The sequence below is a fragment of the Nyctereutes procyonoides genome, unplaced genomic scaffold (assembly GCF_905146905.1).
Source record: "Nyctereutes procyonoides isolate TBG_1078 unplaced genomic scaffold, NYPRO_anot_genome, whole genome shotgun sequence".
Lineage (NCBI taxonomy): Eukaryota > Metazoa > Chordata > Mammalia > Carnivora > Canidae > Nyctereutes > Nyctereutes procyonoides.
The window spans coordinates 20992116-21012612 of NW_026575048.1; the positions used below are offsets into that span (position 1 = coordinate 20992116).

General features: G+C 47.5%; 1 protein-coding gene across 1 annotated transcript; it reads left to right on the plus strand.

The window, feature by feature from the left end:
• Positions 1–2859: 2859 nt before the first annotated feature.
• TCF23 (transcription factor 23) lies at positions 2860–6815 on the plus strand. Its single transcript, XM_055327492.1, has 3 exons — positions 2860–3748; positions 4547–4789; positions 6633–6815. Exons 1-3 carry the CDS (start codon positions 3527–3529, stop codon positions 6810–6812), a joined length of 645 nt encoding a protein of 214 aa, XP_055183467.1. The 5' UTR covers positions 2860–3526; the 3' UTR covers positions 6813–6815.
• The last annotated feature ends 13682 nt before the right edge of the window (positions 6816–20497 follow it).

The following is a 20497-nucleotide window of genomic DNA, read 5'->3' on the forward strand; positions in this document are numbered from 1 at the left end:
GATCCCCCTGGGTGAGCAACTCTAATGGGCATGTCCCCTCCAGGAATGCAGGGCCCTCCTCCTGGGAAGGGAGGGCCCCTCCCCTGGGAATGCACTCACCAAGGCCCTTGATTCACCTTGGCCCTTATCAGTTCCTTACCTGCTTCCCCGAAAGGCTATACATAGTCCCTTTACTTTCTTGTGGCCTATGAAACTAGTTTATAATAAACTATTTTAAGAATATTGTGAAACAGGGGCTCCTGGGTGGCTGAGTCAGTTAAGTGTCTGCCTTCAGCTCAGGTCATGATCCCAGGGTCCTGGGATGGTGTTGGGCTCCCTGCTCAGTGGGGAGCCTGCTTCTCCCCTTCCCTCTCCTTGCTGCTCTGCCTACTTGTGCTCTCTCTCTCCGTCAAATAAACAAATAAAATATTTTTTTTAAAAAAGAATATTGTGAAACAAAAACCCCCGTAGCATTGAATGGAAGCAGTAACAGTGAAGCATATAATACCAACCACAAGCTGATAGTGTATTATATACTGATAATATAAAATATATTATCATTTTAATAGATTTAAAATTTATCTGTACAACAACGCACAGGGTTGACTAACACTTATTGCATGTGTTATCTACTGCTACTTACCAAATTACCCCCAAACTTAAACAACAGTAAACATTTATTACCTCCCATGACTTCTGTGGGTCAGAAAGTCTGTGTGTTAGAGCAGCTTAGCTGGGTGACTCTGGCTCAGGGACACTCACATTCAAACTGTTGACCAGGGCTGCAGTCACCCTAGGGCTGAATGGGCACTGGAGGGTCCCTTTCAGAGGTGGTGCTTTCACATGGTTGCAGGTTAGTGCTGGCGGTTGGTGAGAAGCTCCCTTCCTCACCACCTAGGCCTCTCAGGACTACTGGAGTACCTTTATGACATAGCAGCTGGCTTGCCCTAGAACCAGAGGACCAAGTGATCCCAGGAGGAAGCTACAGATTTTATTTATTTATTCATGAGAGACAGAGAGAGAGAGAGAGAGAGAGAGAGAGAGAGAGGCAGAGACACAGGCAGAAGGAGAAGCAGGCTCCATGCAGGGAGCCCGACGACGTGAGACTCCGACTCAATTCCAGGTCTCCAGATCACGCCCTGGGCCAAAGGCAGTGCTAAACAGCTGAGCCAACTGGGCTGCTGTACAGGGTCTTTTATAACCTACTTCCAGAAGCTAGATGCTGACACTGCTGCTGTGTTTTATTTGTTTTGTTTCAAGATTTTATTTGTTAGAGAGGGAGAGAGAGAGAGCACACAAGAGCAGGGGAGTAGCAGAGGGAGAGGGAAAAGTAGGCTCCCTGCTGAGCGCAGATGTTTACCTGACTGAGCCACCCAGGCAGCCCTGCCACATTTTATTTGTTAGGAGCAAGTTGCTAAGTCTGACCCACTCTCACGGGGACAGATATTGGGCTCCATCTTTTGAAGAGAGAAGTATCAAAGAATTTCTGTACATATTTTAAAACCAAACTAGCAAAAGGTATACATTTAAACAAACTAGCAAAAGGTATACATTAAATACTTTGGAATGGTGATAGGGAAGAAGAATGGGAATGGGACCAAAGGGGATAGATGGAAGGAAGGACAGGAGGGAGACAGGCCAACAGGAAGCCCTGTGGTACCAAAGGCCACAGTGTGCCACAGACCCAGGATTGTGTTTAACTCTCTGCAGTGACAGTAAAACAAACAAAACAAAACAAAACAAAACATGGTATGCATCTTTTTTGGTCTATTTTCTATAGAGTAAAACAAAAAAGAATGTGTATCTTTTGGTCTAGTTTGTATATTTCATATAAACATATAAAACTTCATGTTTAACAGCTTTTGGGTTTTGGTGTTTTTAATCCTGGCTGGGATTTTATCAGACATACTGATCTACAACTAGGTTTTTCTCACTTAACCATGCACCTTGGAGAGTTCTTTTCATGTCACTCTACAGAAGTCTGTCTTCTTTCTGGTACTGCACATCATTCCATAGCATGGATATGCCAAAATTTTTTGTTTTAGATTTTATTTATTTATTCATGAGAGACACACAGAGAGAGAGAGGCAGAGACACAGGCAGAAGGAGAAGCAGGCTCCATGCAGGAAGCCCTGACATGGGACTCCATCCCAGGTCTCCAGGATCACGCCCTGGGCCGAAGGTGGCGCTAAACTGCTGAGCCACCCGGGCTGCCCAGATATGCCAAAATTTATTTAATCACTTCCTGACTGATGGACATTCAGGTTGATTTTCCTTGTCTTCCTTTTTCCTTTCCCTGGTTGGCTGGGGTTCTCTCTCACTCTACTACACACCTCCACCTTTACTTCTCTGTCCTCTCTATACTTTATCTATTTTGTCTCCCCTGGAGTTCAAGATGGGCGGACAAGGGACATGTGAGATGGATTGTGCAGCAAGAAAAGGTTGGAACTTGAGGACAGGCAGGGGATTCTGTGGTAGATTTGCTGTTCCTTCAGCCTTACTCCTCCTGACCAGCTGTATGGAGCATATGGTGTACCTGGTCCTTGCCTTCAAAGACCTCATGTCTAGCATGGGAACAGACATGTGAGTGACCCACCCAAGGCAGAATAACATAGGCTGAAGGGGCAGCCTTCCAAGCCTAACTGGCTGCCTGGGCTCTCCGCCCACCCCCATCACTCACTAGCTGTGTGATGTTGGGCGAATTGTGTCACCATCCGGTACCCATTTTTCCATCTGTAAGATGAGGATATAAGAATCTCTTTTTTCTTATAAGGTTGTTCTGAGAAATAAGTAAAATAATATGTAGAAGGTTCCTAGCACAGTGCCTGGCACATAGTGATCTCAGAACACTGAACTGTGAGGAAACTAGCCAGAGTGAGGCCATGTATAAATTAGGGTACCGATCGAACAGGGAGACATGGGCTCTGGGCTCTGTGGGGTTTGAAGAAATCCTCACAAATGAAGGGCATAACCCAACCAAGGAAGGCAGCCTTTCCACCTGGAGGAAGGTATTCTGGGGGATGGAGAAGCACTAGGGTGGAAATAGGAGGCCTGCTTGGGGGATGGGAAGTAGTGCCTGTGGCTGGAAGGTCACGTTCATTGGCAAGGGGAGGAAGGGTCCTTTGAGGGGCATGTATGGGCAGCCTTCTGGTGGAGGAGGAGGTTCAGGGCCCTTCCTTGGACCTGAGCCTCAAAGCTAGAGTTGCATGTGCCTCACAGGACAACTCTCAGGGTCAGGCGAGGCTCTGGGAGGGAGCTCCCTTCCCACCACCCTGCTGCCTTCTTCAGCAGGGGCCTCCTCCCAGGGCCTGGCCACTCCCAGCATCCAGTACCCCCACCCCTGAGCCGGTTGGAAGGCAGGCAGGAGGCTTCTCGCGGGGGCTGTGCCGGGTGGGCCGTTTTCCCAGAGTGAGGAGTGAAGCGGGACTGACTTGGCGCCAGCTCCCTCAGATATAGACATTACTGGCCGGGTGACCAGCCTGCCCAGTTAGCTGAAGCCCAAGTTCTGGTCCTAGGGGCTGCCACAGGACCCCCGAAGGGGCGTGGCATGTCACAGCGGGAGGTCGGAGGGGCACCAGCTATGCCAGGTGTGGGGTGGAACCCGGCTAAGGCCACGCTGCAGTTGGTAGCGGGCACTGGCAGGAAGAAGAGCCGCCTGAGCAGAACAAGGCAGGACCGGTGGGAAGAGACCAGCTGGAGCACCCAAAGGTGGAGCAGAGCTGCCCCGAGCCCCCGAGGGGTCAGGGCCAGGAGCCTGGCTCGAGGCCGGGTAAGGAAACAGTGGATTTGTGGAGGGAGCAGGGGGAGGCAGGCGCTGGAGGGGCTGAGGTGTCACCTCTGATGCCAAAGCCTCACTCAGCATTATGTCCCAGTCCAAGAGGAAGACACTGGCGCCTTCCACTTCAAGGCGCCATGCTTGGGTGGCCGGGAGAATTCGACTGGACCAGAGTGGCTGGGAGCCCTTTCTTCTTTACCGCAGTTGGGTCTTCTCCCAGGACCTGGTGGAGCAGGGGGTCAGTCCTGCAGAGCAGGGGTGGCTCTGCATTTCCTGCGGTTCCGGGCGCCCCAATAAACAGGATTCAGATGTTTCAAGGTGCAGATGGAGCAAGGCCTAGAGTATTAAAGGGAGAAAAGGACTCTCGGCTTCTGAGCCCAGCCTTGCCACCCTGCTGCCATCTGACCCCAGGTGACACTTCTCTGTTCCCTCGGCTGTAAAGCGGGGCTGGACTGAGAGCAGACAAAGAGGTCCATGAGGCCCTGAGGTCTCTGCCATGCAGCGCACTACTGCTCCGAAAGGAGATCTCACACTAGAATGCTCTTAGACACAAGGGGCAGGGACGCCTGTGTGGCTTAGTACCTGAGCATCTGCCTTTGGCTCAGGGAGTGATCCCAGGTCCTGGGATCAGTCTTGCATCAGGCTCCATGCAGGAAGCCCGCTTCTCCTTCTGCCTATGTCTCTGCCTCTCTCTCTGTATCCCTCATAAATAAATAAATAAAACCTTAAAAAAAGAAACAAGGAGCAGATGGGGGTCCAGTCAGACCCACTCACCTGAGGTCCTCTGTGCAGAGTGAGGCCGGTCCTGAGAACGCTGCACGGGAGCGGAGCCGGGTGAGGACACTGCGCCAGGCCTTCCTGGCCCTACAGGCTGCTCTGCCCGCTGTGCCGCCCAACACCAAGCTCTCCAAGTTGGACGTGCTGGTGCTTGCCACCAGCTACATAGCCTACCTCACCCGCACACTTGGCCATGAGTTGCCCGGCCCCGCCTGGCCACCCTTCCTGCGTGGACTCCGCTACCTGCACCCTCTCAAGGTAGGCCACGAGCCCAGGGCCTTGGGGAGTGGGGTTTGGGCTGGAATGGACGTAGGCTTCCCTGCCCTGAGCAGAGCTGACATGAGGACTGGCTGCTTCCTGCTCTCTCAGACGGAGAGGCTGGCTCTTGGGACGGGGCTGACCCTGGGTGCAGTGGGGGTGGTGACTCAAAATGACTTCATGAAAATGCGGTTCCTCCAAGGGAGGGAAATTCAGAGGCCCCAAGACTCTGGGGTGCCTGGTGGCAGAGAAGGAAAAGAAGCAGTTTCTTAGGCTAGGGCCTGGGAAAGGAAACCACACTGGGAGAGTCCTATATCCCAGGGCACATCACCCCATCCTTGTACAGTGCCTCAGTATCCTCTGGACTTCTGCCATAGGAGGGATCCCTGCCCTGGGAGAACAAGGTCTCAGAGGCCTCACTTGAGAAGGAATCAAGCTGGGGTGGGGGAGGGGCCAGCAGTGGGGGCGGGTGGAGCATGCATGTGTGGGGTGCTTCCTGCATGCACCACTTCCTAGACCAGGACCTACCTTTCCTGAGCCTCAGCTTTTTCATATGTATAAGCAAAGATAACACGAGCCTTACTTCCGCTTCATATGAAATGAGATCATGAACGAAGGGTATAATCAACATTATTCACCATCACAATAACAGCAATAACATTATTTGGGTGCTAACCATATGCCAGGAGCTGGGCTTAGCAGTCCAGTCCTTCTTTTCCATCCTCTCGTCCACACAAGAACCAAATGAGGATTACTTGGCAGATGAGGAATTGAATCTCAGGGAGATTAAATGGCTTAATGCAGTCCAGCCCCTAGCGTGTCTGACCTCAGAGCCCACGTTCACAGCCACCAAGCAGGCCAAGGGTACAGAATTGTAAGCTGCTGGTTGCTGAGTGGTTTAACTGTTAGAAAGGATGTGTCATCTCTGCCCTCTGAGGCTAGACAGCACTGGAATGGGGCCAGTCTTGTTTTTTACAGAGGATATTTTCATCATCTCTCTCCTCTAAACCTCACAGTTCTGAAATGTCTTGAAACTTAAGATTTTTTTTTCTTTCATGCAAATATAGCTAAAATGCAAGCGCTTGAGACTACATGGGGGGCAACTCAGAAATGCTAACAGTGGCACAGTCATTTCCTTAGCTGTAAAGTGGTGACCCAACTAAGGCCTTTGCATGTAGGAGGTGATGGATAAACATTTTGAAGAATGAACAGATGAGAGCCAGGTTCGATCTAGAACTCTGGCAGTGTTGGTTGGATGGGACAGTTATCTGGGAGCAGTGCCCCTTTGGTGCTGCCTATCCCCATAGAGGGCCTGCCAAGAGGAGGGCAGACCTCAGAGCAGAGTCAACTGGGGGTTTTCTGGGGTTGTCCTTGCTCCTGCTGTAAGGATGGGAAAGGAGGTCCCCAGTTCAGATGGACAGGGCAGCACTGATAAGCGTGGCCAGAGGTTCTGGGGCCAGAGGCTGGGCAAAGAAGAGGTCGGGACTGTTCACTATTAGGAGGAACCTCTCCTTGCCTCAGCTCTGTTGCCCTCCTCACTGCCCAGCTCCCTGGCTGTTGCCAGCTTCTGCTCCATCCCACTATCGGGGGCAGGGGGAAGCTCCTTTCAGGGCCCTTGCTCTCATCAGACAGCTCTTCATGTGTTTCTCTGCCGGGCTCCAGTAGTCAGGAGAATGCAGGGGGTCGTAAGTGGTGGTGAGCCCAAGACCACTGTCATCAGAGCAGTGCTGGTGGTGGAGGGTCTCAGGGAGGGGGGGCTAGAGAAGGCCAAATTTGGGATGCCAAGGGCTATGAGAGGCTGTAATAGTGAGCATGACTCACTTCCCATCATCGTCTCTTGCAGAAGTGGCCCATGCGGTCTCGTCTCTATGCTGGAGGCCTGGGGAGCTCTGGCCTTGACTCCACCACAACCACCACCTCAAGCCACAGAACAAAGGAGGCAGAGGCCAGGCCCCAAGTCTCTGAAGAGGCAAACGGTCTCTTTCCCACGAGGCCACTCTCACCGGCTCTTGGTGACAAATGAGCATCACACTTGCCTTTTTCTCAAGTTAGGGACCTGGATTCTCTATTGGCCCTGCTTGTCTTTACTCTGACTCTCAACCCTGGGATGAGATGGACTCAGGTTCAGCTCCAAGGTTCCAGCACACAGACCAGGCGAAGCAATGGGCCCTTCAGCGATGGGAGAGTACCCCAGGAGCACCGGTGGGGCAAGGGTGGGGGGCAAAAACTTATCTTGGCACTGAGGGCTCTGCTGTGGCAGCTGCAAGGGAAGTGGGAGAAGAAGGGGTTTGGCTGGGTTGGAAGCTGAGTTAGGGCACCACCTCCTGCCTTTCTCCCCTTAGCTTCCCACAAAACCTCCAGACAATGCAAGAACAGAGACAAGGCTGAGCTGGTGCAGAGGTAGTGGCTTAGGGCTGCCGCAGCTGCAGGTGCTAATGGGAAAGCCAAGGGCAGGGCAGGCTCTGGGCAGCTGTGATTGTGAACAGAACTGGGCCAGGGTCACGTAGCCAGATGGAAACTCAAGAAAGGAACCTGTTTGTTATTGTTCCACAAGACCTTACCTGATATCCATAAAGCAGCGGCAAATTTAGGAATCTAGTCTACACTGTGATCTCTCCAGCTGACCCTCATCACTACATTTCCTCCCTCTCTGGGCTCTGTACCCTACCGCTCTCTTCACGATATGACTTCTAATGTATGGATTAAGCCAGAAAGCTTGCATTGCTCACTTGCCTGTTTCCAGAGGAATTTTTTGATGGTCCCAGCCGCCCAGTTTGATACGATCTTATCCTAGAGGCAGGTCTACCGGAAGTGAAGCAGACAGCACCCAAAGGCCTTCTATCTGAAGACTACTGATGGACTAGATTACATCTTTGAAGGACCTTAGAAGGAGAACACTTATCTTTTCCAGGGGATGATAATTACAGTCTTCTCTTTCCATTGTGTTAGAAACCTAACCTCCAGGAAAAACAAGATAGGCCTGAGTTCAGTGGGTTCTTTGTATGATTTTGGCCTAAGGCCTCACTGGCTGTGGAGTTATTTCTACAATCTGTCTACAAATGAGCTGCCCAGCCCCAGCTCCCCGCCACAGGCACTGGCCTCCCAGACACTCCTTAAGTCTTGCTGTGCGGTGTCAGAGATCTCTGAGAGCTTTAGTGCAATTTCTCTCTGGCTCTGAAGAAATAATTTGAGAACGAATCACAGAGTCTACACACCCTGAAAGTAACTTTCCGGATTAGCTTCAAACCCAAAGGCACCTGAAGTCCAAAGAAGGAACCAGCTGTTGGTTAAAATTCAGTGCCTCAGAGGGGAAGGGGATGGACCAGGCTGACTAGAGTCCCAACGGGGTAGCCTTAGAGCCACCATTGCCATCATGAGTCTAAATGAGGTTCTGGCATGATGAGCCACTGTTCCTCCCCTGGGCTGGACAGGGCAGCAGGGAAAAGGAGCTGAAGGGTGACTCAGCAAGTTGGAGTGGAGGCAGAAAAAGACACAGAACGTCCCAGCCCAGCCACGGGCGCATGGGGCGGGTGGGGGAGAGCAGCTGAACTGTGGCTGGGAGCCATGGGAAGGTCTCCGCCAAGGCTGAACTCGTAAATCTACCAACGTTCCACTGAGGGGCCTGCAGACCTTGTGCAGAACTGCTCCTGAGTGGCTGGATGAGGCCAAGCAGGGGCAGAGACCAGGTGTGGGTGGGCATGAGCACACTGTTCTTCACAAGACCATAAAAGTCCAGCTTGAATGTTCTATTTTTAAAGCCAAACAGCAATAACTTCCTGGTTGAGTTTGAAAGCGGTGGGCAGAGGAACAGATGAATTTCCTCCCAAGCTGGTGGCACACAATCTTTTTCTGGGAATGAAACTGGGAAAGTTGGTTTTGGGGCATGAATTGGGGGGAGGCCCCCTCATGATGACTAAGGGGACTAGCTTGGAGCCTGCCCCACCCTACTGCTCAGGCTCCAACCTTTGCAGGGTAGTAGCAGGCCCCCCTGGGGTGATTGCATTACCCTGGTAGAGGAGACAAGGTCAGCAAAGGAAGTTGAAGCTGGTGGAAGGCTGAGGAAGGGCAAATGTCATCGATACAAGTTGCTTAGGCTGCCCCAAGCTCTGTCTGGGCAAAGCTGTTTTCCTTCATCCCCAGGCCGGTCTGGGGTTCAGAGGTCACATCCTCCAGCCAGAGAGCACCCGACACAGGCCAGATTGCCAAAGTGCTGTGAGGAGGCAGGAAGAGTCAAGGGAAGGACCAGGGGATGAGTGGGAATGAACAGAGGAAATGTCAGGTCAGAAACGTGGATCTACAACCAGAACCAGGAATTCTTTGCCCCTGCAGCAGCAGAAGAAAAACACCTGCTCCCTGGGAGACTTTTTATTCTCACCAGGTCTGGAGACATGGGGTCAGCAAGAGTGGTAAGAGGCACTTAAGACTTAGGTCCAAAGTCAGCTTTGATTCAAGAAGCTCCAAAAGGAGAGAGAAGCACAGGTGACAAAGTGTCACTAAGGTGACCTAGCTTAGGAGTATGGCTGGTCCACTTCATTAGCTGGTACTGCCTCCCCAGGTGCCCATGACAGCGGGAGAGGCAGTGGTAGCCAGGACAGCTTCCCCAGAGCTAGATGTGCATGTGCTTCCTGAGGAGTGGCCTAGCTGCGGGGCAGAGGCTTGGGCCCTGGGAGGAGCAGACCTGGCCCAGGGATGTCTAAGTAGAAGGTAGAGACTGGATTTTACCAGTTGAGAACTAGAGTAATTAAAACACAAGATCTAATCTTTCTGAGAAATTCCTTTTCTCTTCCTCTTGAAGGGGCCTGGCTAGGATGAGTCAGATGGCACTGTCCTCCTCTTTGGTGGCACAAGCCTTAAACTCAGGGCCCCTGCAAGCTGGGTGTTGTAGATTAGGAGTTGGCTCACTGGCCACAATGTACCCTATCCAGCCACCTCCTCCCTTGCCCTGTATGTTTTTGCAAATCAGTTTTGTGGGAAGACAGTCACATTCATTTGTTTACACATTACCTAGAGCTGCTTTCCTTATACCACAGCAGAGTTGAATAGCTGAGACAGATTAACCCTAAAATATTCACAATATGGCCCTTTAAGAACAAGTATACTGACCTTCACTCTAGATCATAGGTATTCAAAGTGTGGTCTGGGAACTCAGGGGGTTCCCTGAAGCCCTTTCTAAGTGGCCCAAACCATTTTCATAATATAAGATGCTATTTGCCTTTTCTCACACTTCTGTCACACATCATGCAGTTTTCCAGAAGCCGTACAACATGTGATATTGCAACAGATGGAATGTAGAAGCAGATAGGAGAATCCAGCTGTCTCTTACAACAGACATTAAAGATATTTGCAAAAATGTAAAACAATGCCACTGTCCTCACTAAATATTTTCTGATATGGAAAATAATTATTTTTCATAAAAATGTTATATATATTCACATAGAGTGGATTAATTAATGCAATTATTTGAAGATTTTATTTATTTTAGAGTGAGAGAGAGAGCACGCTAGTGCATGCAGGTTGGGGAAGGGCAGAGAGGGAAGGAGAGAAGCGGATCCCCCCACTGAGCACAGGGCTTGACTCCATGCCCTCCATGCTGATCTGATCCGGATCTGCATGACCCCGAGATTATGACTCTGAGAACATGACCCAAGTTGAAACTAGAACCAGTCACACAACTGATTGAGCCACTCTGGCGCCCCTAATTAATGTAATTTTTAAATAACAGCAAGATATCAGCTGTTGAGGAGCAAAACAAGACAAGGGACCATGTCAATGGTCTACGGCAGGAGCTGCAGAATTATGTGTAACCTACAGAAGATAGCTGAAGAAGCTGATTGTGCACTGAATAAACTGAGAGGTAATGAAGGGCAAAGACTATTGCGATGTTTTTTTTTTTTTACAACTTGCGATGTAAGTTGAAAAAACTTACAAAAAGTTATGATCCAGAAATCAGAATAAGAACAATCCGCCGGGATCCCTGGATGGCGCAACGGTTTGGCGCCTGCCTTTGGCCCAGGGCGTGATTCGATCCGAGACCCCGGATCGAATCCCACGTCGGGCTCCCGGTGCATGGAGCCTGCTTCTCCCTCTGCCTGTGTCTCTGCCTCTCTCTCTCTCTCTCTGTGTGACTATCATAAATAAATAAAAATTAAAAAAAAAAAAAAGAACAATCCGCCATGTTAAGGATGCTGAAAGGAGATAAACAGGCTCAGTAAATCAGGCCTAAATAACATCAGTTACATCAGGCTTCAGTGGGCTGGAACCTCTGGGTTGGGGCCAAGTTGGATGAAAATAGATCCTATGTCCCACATCCCAGAAACCACAGCTAACTGCACGCTGGGTGGAAGAGCCCCTGGAGCTCCTGGCGCAAGTATAAGTACATTCTCTGTAAAAGTGCAAATTTTAAATAGGGCACAGGGAGGGAGCCACCCATAATTGACGCACCCATGTCCAGTGAATAGAAAACTATCAAGGTCTGATATGCTCTGAGAAGAAGTGCAGTAGCATAAACCAGAAGTTGAAGCAAAGCTCAGCTGTAACCGCTAAAGTGTGGGCATGTACCAAGCCTGCTGGGAAGGGCTACATCTCATTGCAAGAAGGGATTGGCCCTGATGCTGAGAGGACTGCCAGATGTGGGATGTGCCAATCAGCAGAAGTCCTCCTTTACAGGCCAGGCTGGTGAATAACAGTTCACTAACAGTTACAGTACTCCACCAACTGGCCAAGGAAGTGAGGCTCCCTTTGGACCAGTCTCACCTATATTGGCAACAACATGCCCCCACCATTATTTTCCTGGGCATAAAGGCAGACCAGGATAGATTTTTTTTCTTTTGGAAGTTTCATCGTAAAAATGCCATTGACCCAGATAGGCAGGCTTTTCATACATTACTATAAAATGAATATCTACTTGTGTCTTTGAAAGGTGGAACTCTAGGGGCACCTAGGCCACTGAGTTGCATAAGCTGCCAACTCAGAGCTTCAAACCCAAAGGCACCTGAAGTCCAGACAAAGAAGGAACCAGCTGGGATCCCTGGGTGGCACAGCGGTTTAGCGCCTGCCTTTGGCCCAGGCACGATCCTGGAGACCCGGGATCAATTCCCACGTCGAGCTCCCTGCATGGAGCCTGCTTCTCCCTCTGCCTGTATCTCTGCCTCTCTCTCTCTCTCTCTCTCTCTCTCTCTCTCTGTGACTATCATGAATAAATAAATAAAATCTTAAAAAAAAAAAAGAAGGAACCAGCTGTTTGTTAAAATTCAGTGCCTCTGCTGGGGATTTACCCTAAAGATACAGATGCAGTGAAACAGCAGGACACCTGCACCCCAATGTTTATAGCAGCAATGTCCACAATAGCCAAACTGTGGAAGGAGCCTCGGTGTCCATCGAGAGATGAATGGATAAAGAAGATGTGCTCTATGTATACAATGGAATATTCCTCAGCCATTAGAAACGACAAATACCCATCATTTGCTTCAACGTGGATGGAACTGGAGGGTATTATGCTGAGTGAAGTTAGTCAATCGGAGAAGGACAAACATTATATGGTCTCATTCATTTGGGGAATATAAAAAATAGTGAAAGGGAATAAAGGGGAAAGGAGAGAAAATGAGTGGGAAATATCAGTGAGGATGACAGAACATGAGAGACACCTAACTCTGGGAAATGAACAAGTGGTGTAGAAAGGGAGGTGGGTGGGGGGATGGGGTGATTGGGTGATGGGCACTAAGGGGGGACCTTGACAGGATGAACACTGGGTGATATGCTATATGTTGGCAAATTGAACTCCGATAAAAAATATACAAAAACAAAAACAAAATAAAATAAAATGAGAAAAAAATAATAAAATAAAATTCAGTACCTCAGAGCGGGAGAGGATGGGCCAGGCTGACTAGAATCCCAACGGGTAGCCTTAAAGCCACCATTTCCATTGTGAGGCTAAATGTGGTTCTGGCATGACAAGCCACTGTTCCTCCACCATGCACTCCATTTGTGCTCTTAGTTTCGGATCAGATCAAGATCTCAGGATCATGTGATGATGATCCTCGAGCTCCTTAGGCTTTGCACTCAGCATGGAGTCAGCTCTCTCCCCCTCCTTCTGCCCCTCTCCTTACTCACCTATGCTCCTGTGCCTCTTGCCTGGGCTCTCTCTAAATAAATAAATAAAATCTTTAAGAAAATTTTTAAAAAGAAGAGTGGAACTCTACATGGGGAAAGATGGTGTTACTAAAAAATTATGAAATCCTTGGCTGCATTCGAAATTCCAGGCTGAGTACAGGACCAAGGAGGGTAGAAAATCTGTAGAAAACAGATTTTCATGGGGCTCTTGTTATGTGTGAGCTATGGGGGAGTGGAGAGAGAACAACTGAATAGCTCTTTTTAAAAGGCAATGTCACTTTGTAGAAGAGATCTTGATATGGCAAATTGCTCCAAGAAACCAGCTGTTTAGAAACACCACCAGTGAAGCGGTGGGTGTGTTATTAATGCCATGCTTATTTAAGACTTGGAACGGAAAGGGGCTGGTCTCATGCATATTAAAAGGAGCCAGAGCTTTCCACAGCCTCCCGAAAACAGTATAAATCCTAAGTCAATCATTATATGTCTGTCCTCCTAAAGCCCTTTTAAGAGGAAAAGCGTTCTTTCCAGCTAAAGATGACACAGAGATTTGTGGGGCTTTCTGCCCACTCTCTTTACTGGAGGATTTTTTTTTCATTCCTGTATTACAAGGATAACTTTGTACAAAGTTATCAAAGTCAGAAGTGGAACTGTCAAGAAGTCTCTTACAAAGACCTAAATTGACAAAGCATCTATGTTGAAATAACTCCTCTGGCTTTACCAGAATCTTCTCTTAAATTTGCATCCTGAGCCAGAGAAATCACTTATTTTGAAATAACTCCTACCTCTTCCCAAATTGCGAAATTGTGGAAGAAAGTGACTCTGATCTTCATAGAAGGGTATCTAAAGGGATTCATCATTTCTCCCATAGTCTTTGTTTTATCCCAACTTGATGTGGTCCTGGATGATTATCTCATCTAGTACAATAATTACTATTCTCTCCAGGCTTTCATTCAACTCATGCTCAGTTATGGCAACTATGCAACACTGTTTTTCCAGAGATGCTCTAAACAAACATGAAGAAACAGATCAGGAAAGAGAAAACTTGGGGTTGTAAAGCATACTTGACTCTGAATTAGAAATTACCTGCCTTAGAGGACTCCTGCACGAGTGACATGTTTTCTAAGAAAAATTGTTGGATTTCCATTTCTGACAGTATGGTGGACTAGATATGCAGGGAAATCCTCCTGGTAGAGAACACTCCAAATGATGGATAAAATATTAAAAACATACTTTTAGGGACGCCTGGGTGGCTTAGTCAGTTAAGCATCCAACTCTTGGTTTTGGCCCAGGTCATGATTTCAAGGTCCATGGAATCAAGCTCCATGCTCAGTGTGAAGTCTGCTTGAGATTCTCTCCCTCTCCCTCTGCTCCTCCTCCTCCCTCAAATAAATAAATAAAATCTTAAAAAAAAAAACCCACATATTTTTAAATGCATTTTTGAGCCAGCGGAAAACTAGGGGAAAGGAATAGAAGAAAGGATAAGAAATCATAAAATCAAAAATGGTAAGCCAGCACTGAAGCTAGTATTGCCTTAGCAGTATCTACAGATTGTTGGTGGCCCAGGCCAGGGTTTTAATACACCAAATTTGGATACAAGAGACAAAGCCTGGGGCCCATACAAAATGGGAAGTTAAGTCAGAGATCCTGTCCTAAAGCTGGAGTCACCAAAAGGCAATACCCTCAGTATGTAAAAGAGAGTTGTCCATACTTTGCCTAAATAGACCTTGGCTAGGGTGGGGGATGGGGGGAAATTTCCCAGAGATTTCTAAGCCCTCAAAAAAAAAAAAAAAAAAAAAGCCAAAAATTTCAAATGGTCTCAGTTTAGAAGTGTTTGTAGGCACAAGCAAGTATAATTTCTCTCCAGAATAATATACTTTAAATCTAGGCTTTGGGGGCACTTGGCTGACTCAGTGGTTGAGTGTCTGCCTTCAGCTCAGGGCATGATGCCGGAGTCCTGGTATCAAGTCTTTCATCAGGCTCCCTGCAGGGAGCCTGCTTCTCTCTTTGCCTATGTCTCTACCTCTCTCTGTGTCTCTCATGAATAAATAAATAAAATATTTAAAAAATATATAGGCTTTGGAGACACCTGCGTGGCTCAGTGGTTGAGCATCTGCCTTCAGCTCAGGGCATGATGCTAGGGCTCCAGGATCGAATCCCACATTGGGCTCCCTGCTTCTCCCTCTGCCTATGTCTCTGCCTTTCTTTCTGTGTCTCTCATGAATAAATTAAAAAAAAATTTAAATCTAGGCTTTGAAGGGTTCTCATGAATAAAATTCTAACAAACTTGAGCTCAGAGCAAACAGTTATAAAAATCTGAAGGAAACATATGCCACCATAAACAAATGATAGCAGAAACACTGAACTGTAGAATCACACTTGCAATGACTATAGATGCAGTAATGTTTAGGTACACGATACACATTGAACATGTTTTATATGTCTAAGGAAATAATGAGTATTTTGAAAAGACAATTCAGGAACAAGAGGCTAAAAATGACCAGGCAAATTTGGGGGAAAATAATTTCTAGAAAATAAAAATATAATATTTAACATTATATTTTATATATAATATATGTTATATTATAACCAACCTAGTGGATGATTAGAAGCTGCTGAACACAGAACAAATAAATTGGAAAATAGAGCTGAAGAAACAACTCAGAATTCAGTACCTATGGATAAAGAAAAGAGATGGAAAGTAGAAAAAGAATATAGGAGAATATGTTCATGAATCTGGAATAAGGAAATACTGCTTAAAGGAAAAAATCTGATAAACTGTACTACATAAAATTAAGAACATCTGTTCATCACAAGACAGCAACTGAGAGAGTGAGAGAAAAAGACAAATTCATAGGCTGGGAGAAGATATTGGGGTGCATATCATCAAAAGGGCTTATATCAAGAAAATATTAAAAATCCCCACGGAGCAATAAGAAAAAGGCTGAATGTCCAACTGTAAATGCCCTAGAGACCTAATGAAGTGCCTTTTTAAAAAAAATTTTATTTACTTATGATAGTCACAGAGAGAGAGATAGAGGCAGAGACACAGGCAGAGGGAGAAGCAGGCTCCATGCACCGGGAGCCCGACGTGGGATTCGATCCCGGGTCTCCAGGATCGCGCCCTAGGCCAAAGGCAGGCGCCAAACCGCTGCACCACCCAGGGATCCCTACCTTTTTTTTTTTTTAAAGTAATCTTTACATACACACAATCCCAAAATTTACAGTTACATGCTCCACGGACTGAGCCAGACAGGCCTCCGAATGAGGAACCTTTCCAAGGAGGATATCCCAGGGGTCAAGATGGCCAGCTTCAAAAGTGATTAGAAATAGGGGATCCCTGGGTGGCGCAGCGGTTTGGCGCCTGCCTTTGGCCCAGGGCGCGATCCTGGAGACCCGGGATCAAATCCCACGTCGGGCTCCCAGTGCATGGAGCCTGCTTCTCCCTCTGCCTGTGTCTCTGCCTCTCTCTCTCTCTCTCTGTGACTATCATAAATAAATAAAAATTAAAAAAAAAAAACAAAAGTGATTAGAAATAGGCAAATCAAAAAAAAAAAAAGAAATATGCAAATTAAAATCACAATTCACATTCGCCGAGACGGTTATTATCTGTATCTATTAAATCTAGCAAGCACACTCCTAGGTATATACACTCAAAATATGTGTGCACAAGTGCATCGAAAGATGTGTACAGGAATGCCCATAATAGAATTATTTGTAGTATCCCCAAACTAGAAACTTGTATTTGTTGCCTAGGGCGGGTGGGGCTGGGCTTCTTGCAAAGACCGTTTTCTTTACCAGCTGGCACCTTGTTTAGCTCCGCCAACAGGAGGTGCTAGAGGAAGCCTGCAAAAGGGGGAGGAGAAAGAGGGAATTTGCTTCCCGCCCCCGAGCTTGGTGGTGGCCAAAGCTCCCGGCAGTTTTCCCTGCAACCTCCACACCTCCCCGCCAACGCCCCGCTGCCTCAGGGGCCGCACTAGGTTCGAGTTTGCAGCTTTTCCCCTTCCTAGAACCAGCCTTAATGGTGCCCCTTAACGATACCTGCACCCACTCTCCCGTATTCCTTCCTCTGAGGTCCGCCTCCCCCCAGGCTCCTCCTCTGTGCTTCTGGGCTCCAGTAAACTACCTCTTCCCTTTGTTAACCGCTACCCCTCCAGGGGCTTCCTTCAGTTGCCACCTGTTTCCTTTGCATTTCCCTTTGGCTTTTCCTGTCTTTATAATAAATTTCCTCTGTTAAATCACCTGGCCTCTATGTACCTGAGTGGACACTGCCTGATATGACAGCCAAGGTTTGATTCTTTTGGCATCTGTCCTGCTTCCTGACCAGGAATGCATTGAACATCACTCACTTCCCCTTTTTTTTTTTTTTTTTAATTTATTCACGAGAGACACCGAGAGAGGCAGAGACACAGGCAGAGGGAGAAGCAGGCTCCATGCAGGGAGCCTGACGTGGGACTGGATCCCGGGACTCCAGGATTAGGCCCTGGGCTGAAGGCGGCGCTAAATCGCTGAGCTCCCTGGGCTGCCCCTCACTTTCCTTTTAAATAGAGAACCTGAGGGCTGCAACAAGTTCACAGATCCTAACAGCCTCACTGGGTTGATTGTGGATGGCGTCTTAATGTGGTTGCAGAAATCAACCACTGCCAAAAAGAGCAGAGCATCCTGGATGTCTATTCTGTGCCTGCCTGCCAGGAGGACAATTAGGGTCACACTGCTCCTTATGAATACTCTCTGGCTGACTTTCTTTTCCTTCTGTGAATGTTCACGGGAAACTGGCATCTTTCCTAAAGTCTTCATGTCCCTCCTCAGATAGGCTGTTGAGGGAGCTGAATTTGAGAACATCTAACTCCGAAGGTGCCCTGCTGTTGCTATGGCCACCATTGTGTACGTATGTTTAATAACGTCATTGTGAGGGCTGATTCTTTAACCAGATTGTAAACATGTGTGCAGAGGTTGCCCAGCAAAGGAACGAGAAGGTTATGCAATTTGTAAGCAAAACAACGTGAGCTAAGACCTTGATGGGCCATGATTTTTCAGTGTTCTTCCCCAGAAGTCTGTATCAACCATTATGAATCACTATAAACCCAGACCACCCTTCCTCCTTGCAGAAATCCCTCATGGTATGTAATTTTCCTGACTCAGGTACATACTTCCATAGTTCCCACCATTTAAACATGTGTCTAAATAAGGCAGGATTACAAGCCATTTTTTAAAAACCTATTTTTATCCACACTTCAGGCCAGAATATTCTCATAAGATTTTCCTCATGTATACATTCTAGATAGTGCCAATGTTTTGGCATTATCCTTAGAATCTCAGCTCCTCACCTCCTCAAATGCAATTTCCTATGGCTTCACTCAGCCACCCACTCTTACGTTGATGACCTTTACCTTGTCATCACCAATAACTGCACTATCTCCAAAATCTCTATTTCAGGAATTCTGATTGTTCCTTATCTCCTGCCCTCCATCTTCTGTAGGCTAGAGCAAGCATTCCAGCATTTCTTCAATCTTACTGAAACCTGTGACTCATGTACTAACCATCTTGCCTCATGTCCTCATTTCCTCTCTATTCATGTCAGATTCCATGTTCATCATTATAATTGCTCTCTTGCAAATACCACTGTCCCTTGCCTCCCCTCCGCTGTTTTTGGTTGGCAACATCCTGACCCTGTAGTATTTTCCACTCCAGGCCTTGCCTGAACACGGCTGGAGATGAGCACACAACTTGCTCAATAGCCTCCCTTGAAATTCTCACCATGAATCTCAAATGGGCACTCAACACTCTGTGGCAACTTTCCCCGGTGTGTTTACTTTCTACAGGCTAACACATTTATTTCCCACTCCTTTTTTCTCCTCAGACCTCCCAGCTTGCCTTCATCACATGCTCCATGGTGGAAACCCCTCAGTCATCATACCAACAACCACACCTACCAATTTCCCAGCTGTGTGCCCACGCTCCAAATGAACAAAGCCTGCCTTCTGCCTGGAGCAAGATCCCACCCCCTCTTGCCCTTTAGAAGGGCCTCACTTCTAAAAATATTCCCTCTGCCTCCTGCATCCTTAGCTTTTTCTACCCTAGGTGGTTTGTATCAGCATACAGATACTCTCTAGTATAATATCTCCCATTTAAAAAACTTCCTTGAGGGGCAGCTGGGTGGCTCAGCCAGTTAAGCGGCTACTTTCAGCTAAGGTCATGATCCCACGGTCCTGGGATCGAGTCCCTCATTGAGCCCCACATCGGGCTCTTTGCTTAGTGAGGAGCCTGCTTCTCCCTCTCCCGGACTTATACTCTCTCTCTCTCAAAGAAATAAAATATTTTTGAAAAATGTGTTAAACTTCCTTGACCCCATAGCCCCATCTCACTACCACCACACTTCTCTGTCCCACTGCATAGCAAAAAAAAAAAAAAAAAAAAAAAAAAAAAATTGTAAGATTTATTTATTTGACAGAGAGAGAGAAGGGGTGGGGGGAGTAGAGGGAGAAGAAGAGAGAAACTCAAGCAGAGGGGCACCTAAATGGCTTGTTGATTGAGTATCTGCCTTCAGCTCAGGTTGAGATCCTGGGATTCTGGGATCCTGGGATTGAACCTCGTATTGGCTCCCCACAGGGAGGCCTGCTTCTCCCTCTGCCTGTGTCTCTGCCTCTCTCTCTGTCTCTCATGAATAAATAAAATCTTTAAAAGAATAAAAGAAAAGAAAAGAAAAGAAAAGAGAAAAGAAAAGAGAAAAGAAAAGAAAAAAAGAAAAGAAAAGAAAAGAAAAGAAAAGAAAAGAAAAGAAAAGAAAAGAAAAGAAAAAAGAAAAGAAACCCAAGCAGATTCTGCCCTCAGCGCAGAGCCCTATGTGAGGCTCAATCCCACAATCCTGGGATCATGACCTGAGCCAAAATCAAGAGTCAGACACTTAACTGTGTTACCCAAGCACCCCTACATAGCAAAACTTTAAAAAAAATACTCTGTTATCTTTCTTTATTCATTCACTCCAACCAGGTGTCTATCTCCATCTTACCTCTAAAACTGCACTGGTCGTTAATGGCCTCTCTTTTACCAAATCCAGTATTCATTTCTATGGCCTCATCTTAGTTTTGTGTGTGTGTGTTTGTTTTTTAAGATTTTGTTTATTTAAGACAGAGAGATCACGAGTGGGGGCATGGGGTGGGGTGGTGAGCAGAGGGAGAGAAAAGGGGGAGAAGCAGACTCCCCACTGAGCAGGAACCCTGAGCTGGGGCTCAATCTCAGGACCTCAGGATCATGACCTGAGCCAAAGGCAGCCACTTAACCAACTGAGCCAGCCAGGCGCCCCTTACATTTTTTTTAAGCAGCTCCACATTCGGGCAGCCCCAGGGGCGCAGCGGTTTAGCGCCGCCTGCAGCCGAGGGTGTGATCCTGGAGACCCTGGATTGAGTCCCATGTCAGGCTCTCTGCATGGTGTCTGCTTCACTCTCTCTGCCTCTCTCTCTCTGTGTGTGTCTCTATGAGTAAATAAATAAATAATCTTAAAAAAAAAAAAAAAGGCAGCTCCACATTCAATGTGGGGCCTGAACCCATGACCTGAGATCCAGAATCACATGCTCTACCAGCTGACCCAGCAAGGGGCCCAAC

What these genes read in the sequence shown, in the direction of transcription:
- TCF23 (XM_055327492.1), top strand. Translation starts at nt 3,527, where the DNA reads ATGTCACAGCGGGAGGTCGGAGGGGCACCAGCTATGCCAGGTGTGGGG. An exon ending in GGAGCCTGGCTCGAGGCCGG is followed by an intron (nt 3,749 to 4,546) that starts GTAAGGAAACAG and finishes TCCTCTGTGCAG; the next exon opens with AGTGAGGCCGGTCCTGAGAA. An exon ending in GCTACCTGCACCCTCTCAAG is followed by an intron (nt 4,790 to 6,632) that starts GTAGGCCACGAG and finishes CGTCTCTTGCAG; the next exon opens with AAGTGGCCCATGCGGTCTCG.